A 9,939-nucleotide genomic window follows, 5' to 3' on the forward strand; every position below is an offset into this window, starting at 1 on the left:
AAGGTCTCGGCCTCCCCGTGTCCCTCCCGGGCCCCCGCGCGTCGCGGCCTCGGGGATGAGGGGCCTCGCGACTACCCCGGCGGCCCCGGCCCCGCTCCCGCCCGAGCCCCCACCGTCTGGCCCCGGCCCCGGGCTGGGCTGCGCTGTCCAACGGCCGCCCGGCCCCCTCCCCCGCACAGGAAGTGTCCGTCCGCGGCCAGGTCCCCCCGCCGGCTCGCGCCGCGGCCTCTCTAGGAGCCGCTGGAGGTGGAAACTCGTTGGCATTAACCCTGGGCTGGAGGGGCCCGGCCTCGGGGTGGGCGAGGACCTGACACCCCGGAGCCCACCGGGCTACCGGGGCAGTATGTGTGCCTATGTTCTAGGTCTCCGTCCCTCCAAAGGCCCGTCTGTCCATCTCCCTGGCCCAGCGTTGTCGGTGCGTGTGGCCAAGGGCGAGGCGACAAGCGAGACCAAGGTCAGCGAGAAGGAGCGACGCTTCCCGGCGCCAGCGGGGGCGGTGTCTCTCTCCCTCCCCTCCCGAGCCTCCGGGTCAGCTCCGGCAGCGCGTCGGGAACCGGGACGGACTACCCTTGGCCTCGCCGAGGTCCTTGAGCCTGGGACCCCCTCCTGGAACTCCGCTCCCCCGCACCTGCGCGCCCGCTCCCGTTCCTCCGGTCCCCACCCCGCTCGGCTCTCCTGATCCCCCTCCTCCCTCCTGGAGGGCTAGATAGTTGCCAAGGAGACAGCCCCGCCCCGGCTCCCAGAGGCACCGCTTCTCCGCGCCAGGAAGCCTGGCGGTTGGCCGATGGGGCTAGTGCTCTAGCCGCCCCGCCTCCTCCAACCCCGCGGACGGCTGGGCGTTAATGGTCGCCAGGGAACGCCAGACGCCTTTCTGATTGGCCGGGGGCGCTGTGGTCGGGTCCGCCTCCCCTGTCGGCCAGAAGCCCCTGCAGGAGGTGGTGGGAGGGAGGTGTCAGGCGTCTCCCCTCCAGCCGGGCCTGTGCCTTCAAAACTTTTCCCGCCCCTACTTAACCTCCACTATGTTTTATGAAAGTCAGAAGATCTGAGAACAGACACCCTTCCTCCTCGTCAGGCTCACACCCCTTGCCTCTCCCCTCCACCTTCCCCAGCGCCTGAGTTTAACTCAATCCCTGGCAGCCTTAGTCCCTGGTTGCTGGATTTCCTCACAGGGAGGCAGGATTCCTTCCAGGTGAGGGTGATACAGAGGAGAATTGGACTGAGTAGAACCATCTGGCCTTCGAGGCATCATCTAACAATTCTCCAGTCTTGTCTGACTCGAATGGAGGCTTGCAGAGGAAGGGAACCTGAGAAACACTGCCTCGGGTGCAGCTTTGAATTGAGGAAGTGAGCCTGGACAGACAACTTAATATCATCCAATTATTGTCTTTTTTTCTACGCTTCGTGTTGAAACAAGTTTGGCAGCGTTCTTGACAGTTAATGAGCCCGATGCCCCTGTGTGATGCAGGAGTGTTTTCTTGTCGCCTACCCAGACAAATGAAGGGAAGAGAATGTTTGGAAGGATGGCCTCTTCTTCATGAAAAGGGATGAGAACAAGAACTTGGAGAATGCCAAGTGATAAAAAGTGGAGAGAAACTATCTAAAGGCTTACAGGCGCGGCGCGGTGGCTCATGTCTGTAATCCCAGCACTTTGGGAGGCCAAGGCAGGTGGATCACGAGGTCAGGAGTTCGAGACCAGCCTGGCCAAATTGGTGAAACCCCGTCTATACTAAAAAATACAAAAATTAGCCAGGCGCGATGGCGGGCACCTGCAATCCAGCTACTTAGGAGGCTGAGGCAGGAGAATCCCTTGAAACGGGGAGGGAGGCAGAGGTTGCAGTGAGCCAAGATCTTGCTACTGCACTCTTGTCTGAGTGACAGAGCAGGACTCTGTCTCTAATAATAATAGTAATAATAAAGGCTTACAAATATAATCAGAAGAGCTCATCCCACAAATGAAGCGGGGAAAACTTTCTGCCCTCCAGAGGAACAACTTCCAGCTCCACAGCTCTCCCCCATCCCAATGTCTGTTTGTCCTGAAACCTTTGCTAAGAATGGCTTACATGGTCCAGCACTTGAGTCCACAGTCAGGACAGCCTACAAGAGAGCCAGTTTTGGGAAGAGCTGGACATGGGGTACTCTCTGGTCATCCCCAAAGCTCTCAGGTGGGAAACAAGTCTCCTTCACAAGATATTATTCTCTGACCTCCAACTTGCTGATCCACGAAAATTCACACAGGAGAGCAGCCACACCCTAAAAATGGGTGGTGAGACCTCCAACCACAGCTCTGACACTGTCCACTGCCTGCACTCTTATGAGCCACAAGTCCCAGGTGTAGCAGAAGCTGGGCCAAGACTTCACGCTGCCCAGGCACCCGCATTTCCATATGCAAATTCAGCCTCACTGGCACCTGGAGTAAGAGTGGCTCAGTTCCAGCCAGCCTCCTCCAGGACCAGGGTGCCATCTATGCATAGGGACTTCACAAGGAAGCCAGCCTCCACCTGACAGCCACAGCAGTGAGAGGCTCCAAGCCCAGTGACCCAACACCAGCTAATCCAAGGCAGGAGAAACTTGGGAGTCCACTGGCGTTGTCCTACCTCTGCATCCATGAGGATGCATCCATGAGGATGAACCCTGCGCAAGTTGGATGGTCACTTTGTTCACAGCATTATCTCCTGGCATGCACAGCACTAGGGCAGAGCCATTCAGTGTGCAGCCAAGGTTTATGGTCCAGCCAGCGTGGCCAGTGCTGCAGGATAGAGAGAGCCCTCACAGACCTTCTCAGTGAGAGGAGCTTCCCTGTGCATTGCTCCCTCCTCTCATGCAAAGGACAAGCCCTCTTAAAGGCCTTCCATCTGATGCTACAGGAGAATGCCCCAGTGTACTGAACATGATCCTAGGTACCCAGGAAGACAGCAGCCACAGTACAGGGCCCTTTGGAAAGAACAAAGAAATAGAAGTCCTTTTGTATGCCTGACATTGGGGACAGGCCCCGGAACCAACCACTACTCTTGCAAAACTAAGAGCAGTTTGAAAATAATGTTTTGTTCCCAGCAGTGGTTCTCTCAAACTTTCACAGGCATCAAATTCTATCCCTGGAGATTCTCATTCAATAGATGAGGAACTAGGCCCAGGGAGCAGCTACTTTTTTTTTTTTTTTTTTTTTTTAAATGGAATCTCACTGTTGCCCAGGCTGGAGCGCAGTGGCGCTATCTCTGCTCAGTGCAACCTCCGCCTCTGAGTTCAAGCGGTTCTCCTGCCTCAGCCTCCTGAGTAGCTAGGACTATAGGCACGTGCCACCATGCCTGGCATTTTTTTTTTAATGTATCTTTTTTTTTTTTTGAGATGAAGTCTCGCTCTGTTGCCCAGGTTGGAGTGCAGTGGCGCCATCTCGGCTCACTGCAAGCTCCGCCTCCTGGGTTCATGCCATTCTCCTGCCTCAGCCTCCTGAGTAGCTGGGACTACAGGCGCCCGCCACCACGCCCAGCTAATTTTTTTTTTTTGTATTTTAGAAGAGACGGGGTTTCACCGTGTTAGCCAGGATAGTCTCGATATCCTGACCTCGTGATCCGCCTGTCTCAGCCTCCTAAAGTGCTGGGATTACAGGCGTGAGCCACCACCCCGGCCTAAAATGTATCTTTAGTGGAGACGGGGTTTCACCATGTTAGCCAGGATGGTCTCCGTCTCCTGACCTCGTGACCCACCCGCCTCAGCCTCCCAAAGAGCTGGGATTACAGGTGTAAGCCACTACTCCCGCAGAGAGTAGCTACATTTTTAAAAGATACTCAGCCCGACCCTACCTCTAGGTGGAAATATCTACGCCACGAACTAAAGAGCTGAGAATGGGGTGGGGCTAAGGCTTAAGGGTTTCATGACACTAAAAAAGTTGATGAAATGCTGGAAAGTTGGGTCATGAGGGCAGGAAGCAGAGGAGTTGGAGTCTGGCTTCTGTGCCCTAAAAAAGCTTTACAAACTTCAAAGCACTCAGATATCTCTAGGTAATAATCATGGCACCTTTAATTGGCATACTCAGGGCCAAGATCTGGCTGTCAGTCTGGGCTGAGAACTGGTGTTGCAAGCTGGGCTTTCCCCAGGCTGTGTTGAGGGTTAGGGGAGGGAACTGGGATGTACACTGGGAATTAAAATCTGCTACAAAGGTATCTCCTACTGCCAAGGTGCCTATTCTCACCCCATGTGTCCCTGTGATAAGGTGACACACGAGTCAACCCACCCCAGAAAAGCTAAGGGAGAGAGACCTTGGTGGGGTCGGATTGGAGATGAGGTTCGAATAAAGTCAGTTCATTACTTCACTTGACACAGTGTCTTGTCTCCAAAACTTCTGCCTCCTTCCAGTTTGACAAATCTGGTTTCTTCCTCCCTGGGTAGGCCAGACACAGGGCTGAGCTGAGTGACAGGCGAAGGCGCACAGGCCAGCAGAGGTCATAGGCCCTTGCTGTCTTTGGGCAGGTGCTGCTCATGGCTGGACTCTGCCCACAAAGGAATTAGTGGTAGATGGATAATGGAGTCGTGAAGTGCTGGGGGGATTCTGTGTAGAGCTTGGGGATACAGATGGGTACAGTTGCCACTAGCTACAAATCTAACACCAGGTGTTCTTGGCCTAGTCCCCTCTGCCTATGATGGCACATACTTAAAGACAGCAAAGATGGTGCGTACCTAAAGACGGGAAAGATGCAAGGACTGTTTTGACACAGACATGGGTTCAAGAAATACTTCCCTTTCTTCTTTGCTGTACTTTAAACACCAAAAACACTAGAAGCAAGCAATGATGAATGGCAACGCGTGCTTGGCTGATAGGATGAGTGGCCATGGTAAGTTGGGAGTTCTGGCTCCGGCCCAGCTCCCAACAACTGCGACTTTCTGAGAGCCTAGGTGGACTTGCAAAATCTTTGGATTTTTCTAGAGATGCCAGAAACCTGGATTTTGGTGCAAAATATCCTTTTAAATCTTTACCACTAATTCTTATCACTTAAAAACACTGCCTGGGCCCAAATCAATACAGCAACTGCAGGCCAGATCCAGTACAGGGCCACTGGTTTTTTAAGTTGTGCAGCAAAAAGCCAATGAAGGCCAGTGCGGTGGCTCCCCTGTAATCCCAGCACTTTGGGAGGCCAAGGTGGGCAAATTGCTTGAACCCAGGAGTTTGAGACCAGCCTGATCAACATAGTGGGAACCCCATCTCTGCATAAAACCTAAAAATTAGCCAGGCGTAGTGTAGCCCACCTGTAGTCTCAGCCATCTGGGAGGCTGGGGCAGGAGGATTCCTTGAGCCCCGCAGGTCTAGGCTGCAATGAGCCCAGTTCACACCACTGCATTCCAGCCTGGGTGATGAGCAAGATGCTGTCTTAAAAATACGTAAATAAATAAACAGACAATGGGTATTGTGTTGTCAGAGGGTCAAAGAATAAAAAAGAAAAGGCCGGGTGAGGTGGCTCACGCCTGTAATCCCAGCATTTTGGGAGGCAGAGGTGGGTGGATCACCTGAGGGCAGGAGTTCGAGACCAGCCTAGCCAACATGGTGAAACCCCATCTCTACTACAAATACAAAAATTAGCCAGCCATAGTGTGCCTGTAATTCCAGCTACTCAGGTGGCTGAGGCAGGAGAATCGATTGAACCCAGGAGGCGGACATTGCAGTGAGCAAAGATTGCACCATTGCACTTCCAGCCTGGGCAACAAGAGCAAAACTCCATCTCAAAAAATTAAAAAAGTAAAAAGAAAAAGACAACAGAGAAAACAAGGTTCTCCTCTACCTCAATCCTCTTAGCATCTTTGGGAGGAGAAACAACTTTTGCTTCCCCGTATGGAGGTCTAGGGAGTTCTCACCTCAGCCCTGCCTCAGGAAAGGGGGCCTTGGAGAGCCCAGGGCAGCAGGGAGCAAGGTGCTGGCAGAAGAGGCTGCTGAGGGCCCACGTTCAGAATGTCCACACCCCAGGCCAGCTCTTGCCGTGGATTCTGGGACCTCCCTGCAGGGCGCTGCAGAGGTTCAGGCCCCTGAGCCCATCTCGGGCCTCCCGCAATGTCTAGATAGTCACTTTTGAGGCCTTCATCCACACTCCTGGAATATCTCTGGGTACAGCTGGAAGCCCACGGGTGGGTCCAGGTCCCCGCGGCCAGGGGTCAGGGTCACAGAGAGCCCCCCAGGGCGCCGGCCCCTGCGCCCCTCGCCCCCTGGCCGATGGACCCACTGGTGCTTGGCCATGCCAGTCTTCAGGCCAAAGCAGCGGCCACACTGTGGGCAGCAGTAGGGCTTCTCGCCAGTGTGGACGCGCAGGTGCGAAGTCAGAGCCGTGCGGCGCATGAAGGCCCTGCCACACTCGGAACAGCGGTGGGGCCGCTCCCCGCGATGGATGGCCCGGTGTTTGCTCAGGGAGGAAGCATGGCCAAAGCCCTTGCCGCAGTCTGCGCAGTGGAAGGGCTTCTCGCCCCTGTGGCTGTAGATGTGCTCCACCAGCGTGGAGCGCCAGGCGAAGCTCTTCCCGCACACGTAGCAGCCGTGACGCTGGTCCGCTCGAGGGACAGGGGGGTGGACAAAAAAGCGGGGGCGACTCCGGCGCCGCGCCTTGGACGGCTGCTCCAACCTGGTAAAGGGGGCTTGGTGAACCTTCAGCCCAGGAGACCCGGCGGTCACAGGAACAGGCTTCTCCAGGGCTCCCGTCCCTTCCCATTGTCTTTCCTCTTCCTCATTTCTGGAATCTGCTGGGAGATAAAGATGGGAGAGTTAGAGTTCAGGTTCGGCTCATCCTGGTCCTTGAATCCCACAGCCCTCACGGACAGGGACAGGCCTGCTGGACCCCCGGCTGCCCCTGGGAGATGGAGGAGTGACACCTGTTCCTCGGCTGCTGAGCCAGACAGAGCCAGGAGGGAGAAACAGTCCACTCCGGCTCGGGGCTGGGGAAATGTCACCGCAGGGAAGGGCAGAGATGACATGAACATCTGGGCCTGATCCGCAAGGAGGAGTGGACACCTGGCGATATTCTAGGCAGAAGGAACAGCACCAAGAAAGGCAGAACCAGGCGGGCATGGCCAAGTTCAGTGGGGCTGGATACAATGCAAAGGCTGAGGCAAGAACTAAAGGAAGGAAATGGGAGGGCGGGGTGGGGGGCGCATAGGGGAATAGGAACCATCGTGCAGGAAAACGACTGAGGCGGGTCATGATGTGGAGGTAGAGCCAACGGAACTTAGAGGCTGGGCGCGGTGGCTCATGACTGTGATCCCAGTGCTTTGGGAGGCCGAGATAGAGGATGGCTAGAGTTCGAGACCAGCCTGGGCAACACACCAGGACCTCCACCTCTTTAAAAAAAATTTTTTTAATTAAAAAAAAAAAACAAAAAAACCCGCCAGGCGTGGCGGCGAGTGCCTTTACAGTCTTAGGTACTCTGGAGGCCCAGGCGGGAGGATTGCTTGATCCGATTGCTTGAGCCCGGGAGTTCGAGGCTGCAGTGAGTTATGATGGCACCACTGCACCTCAGTCTGGGCAACAGAGACCCTATCTCTAAAACAAAACAAAAAAGCCTCCAGAGTGTAGTGACCACGCAGAGGTGAGGACTCAGAGGCGGGTATGGCAGGGCCAGAGTCCCCATCACAGCCCCTTTCTAGGCTGCATCCGGGGTCAAGGCAGGGACTCACCCTGCTGGCCGTAGTTGAGAAGGCAGTTCAGGGAGGAAACTGCTAAGCAGGTAGCTGGAGGTGGTAGAGGAAACCGGGTAGGGACATGAACAGAGAAGTCCCCATGGGACTTAGCACCCGATACTCCACCTGGGTCCGTTTCTGTCAGACACTTCGTCACCTCCGGATCCCGGGCAGCTGGATCCCATAGTTCGGCCTCCTCCTCCACCCAAGAGATGAGCGCCGGCTTGCTGCCTCCGACTCCTGGGGGAGAAGAACGCAAACCCCACGCTGCGGGGAGGCCGCCTGCTCGGCCCCGGGACCCCCAACTCCACGCGCAGCTCCCAGAGGCGCGGCAGGGCGTGTGGGGGCGCAAGGTCCCGGCGAGCAGGTGGGGCTCTCACCGAGCGCGCCCAGGTGGCCGTAGGTCTCCCGCATCACGTCCCGGTACAGGGCCCTCTGCGCGGGTCGCAGGCAGCCCCACTCCTCCCGAGAGAAGTACACGGCCACGTCGGCGAAGCTCACGGTCCCGGGCTTTCTCCACTGGGGTACTGCCCCGTTTGGATCCCGAGAAGGGAGCGGGGCCAGAGGCGGCGCCATGGGGACTGTCAGCCCCAGCGACGAATCGGTCACCTCCCCTGGCCGGGCCTGGGCATACGGAACCTCCCGCGCCCGAGAACGCCTCCCCGGCCCAGTCCCAAGGGAAGGAGGGAGGTCACTAGAACTCCCGAGGGCCCACTAGAGGGGATGGAAACTTAAGGGCTGATGGCTGCGAGTCCATAGTCAGAACTGGACTATTTCTTCAAAAAAAACTGCGGCTGCGCGACCTCTCGACCTTTGCCCCTGAGCAATTGTACCCAGGACGACGCCCCCGCCCCGCCCCAGGAAGCGTTCCCTCCGTGCCCTAATCCAAAATGGCCGTTGCGGCTACAGGCGCCGGCCTTGAAAACCAGCGGCGCATGCTCTGGCCCCACCTGGTGAGGCGGCACAGCTCAGAGCTCAGCCCGGGTTTGCAGAAACAAAGGAGCCTCCGGCGGAAAGGAACCGTGGTGAACTCAGAAGTTAGTTTCCCTCCCTGGACCTTTTTAGAATCGGGCTCCAGCCCATCACCCTCTCGTTTTGTCCTCAGGAACGGCGGCAGCAGTCTATTCCCAATGTTGAGAGCAAAAAGTGTGAACCCAGAAATTCCGAGATAGATCTCAATTACTTGCCAAGGTTGACGACACGCGCGTGACAGCCTCAGGAAGTCCTCACGACCTGTGCCCAAGGTGGTCGGGACACAGCTTAGTTTTATATGTTTTATGGAGACATGAGACATCAATCAGTGTATGTAAGAAGTAGGGGCAACTTGAAGCAAAGGCAGGAAGACTTGAAGCAGGGAGGGGCTTCCAGGAAACTGAAGGTGAGGCACAAACGGTTGCATTCTTTGGAGTTTCTGATTAGCGTTTCCAAAGGATGCAATCAGATATGCATCTATGTCAGCCCGCAAAGGGGTGACTTTGAATAGAATGGGAGGCAGATTGGCCCTAAGCAGTTCCCAGCTTGACTTTTACCTTTAGGGTAGTGATTTGGGGGCCCCAAGATTTATTTTCCTTTCACAAAAGCCATGGAGTGGATGCAGGAGACCCTCCTCTATTGTAGGCTTGTTGGAGCTTGAAATCCTTGGAACTTCTAGATGGCGGAGGCAGCCAGGAGAGTAGGGTAAGGTTGAGAAGGTCAGAGGGTCCTCTCTTGTAGGAGCTTCTCCCATGTGCTGTGCAGGACGCCTCCCGACCGCCTGTCTCCCTCTAGCTGCAGCCAGGCTCTCAGCTCCCCTCAGGTCCTGCCCCTACGCTGATGGCCCAAGACTCCTCCGCTCAAAACCAGCTCATCCCTTTCTTACCCCAACCTGCTTCCCCTGGGATCTTTATCTTAGTAAGTGTCGCCAACTCTCCCACCAGACCTCCATCTCACACTTCCTGATGGCCTACTCTGTGCTCCACGTGACTTCATACATGTCCTGTGTACTGGAGTCAGAGTCATCTCCAAGGCGCCTTTTAGCTCTTAGTGGGCTCTTTAGTTGAATGTAGGCCTAGATTGAGAATCGTCTGTGATCCTATCTACTGGGAGGTCGAGGCACGAGCATCTCTTGAGTCCAAGAGAATGAGATCAGCCTACTCAACTTAGGAGACCCTGTCTCAAAAATAAATAAGAAAAAATGAAAGAATACAAATTGTATCTGTTTTACATGTACTCAGGGATCTTCACAAGAGAGAGCAGTCAGAAAAAAATGGCTGAAGCCAAGTTTGGCTTTTATATTTCTTTTTTTTTTTTTTT

General features: G+C 55.4%; 2 protein-coding genes across 3 annotated transcripts in view; one reads left to right on the top strand and one right to left on the bottom strand.

Annotated features, from left to right (window-relative positions):
- Positions 1–8,910, bottom strand: part of LOC108535408 (zinc finger protein 764-like) — an 11,379-nt gene extending 2,469 nt beyond the window's left edge. The window contains exons 1-3 of one of the 2 annotated variants that reach the window (XM_017881427.1): positions 8,028–8,910; positions 7,774–7,887; positions 6,240–6,711 (exon numbers count right to left, since the gene is read on the bottom strand). In XM_017881427.1, the coding sequence (XP_017736916.1) occupies positions 6,240–6,711; positions 7,774–7,887; positions 8,028–8,223 (782 nt within the window). In that variant the 5' untranslated portion in view covers positions 8,224–8,910. Of the gene's footprint in view, positions 1–6,239; positions 6,715–7,773; positions 7,888–8,027 lie in introns of both variants that reach the window. The other variant, XM_017881426.1, reaches the window with a different exon arrangement.
- On the top strand, positions 20–1,618 carry LOC108535406 (basic proline-rich protein-like). Its single transcript, XM_017881425.1, has one exon. It carries the CDS (start codon positions 56–58, stop codon positions 677–679), a length of 624 nt encoding a protein of 207 aa, XP_017736914.1. The 5' UTR covers positions 20–55; the 3' UTR covers positions 680–1,618.
- Positions 8,911–9,939: the final 1,029 nt, after the last annotated feature.

The sequence above is a fragment of the Rhinopithecus bieti genome, unplaced genomic scaffold (genome assembly GCF_001698545.2).
Source record: "Rhinopithecus bieti isolate Rb0 unplaced genomic scaffold, ASM169854v2 scaffold_13243, whole genome shotgun sequence".
Lineage (NCBI taxonomy): Eukaryota > Metazoa > Chordata > Mammalia > Primates > Cercopithecidae > Rhinopithecus > Rhinopithecus bieti.

What these genes read in the sequence shown, in the direction of transcription:
- LOC108535406 (XM_017881425.1), top strand. Translation starts at nt 56, where the DNA reads ATGAGGGGCCTCGCGACTACCCCGGCGGCCCCGGCCCCGCTCCCGCCC.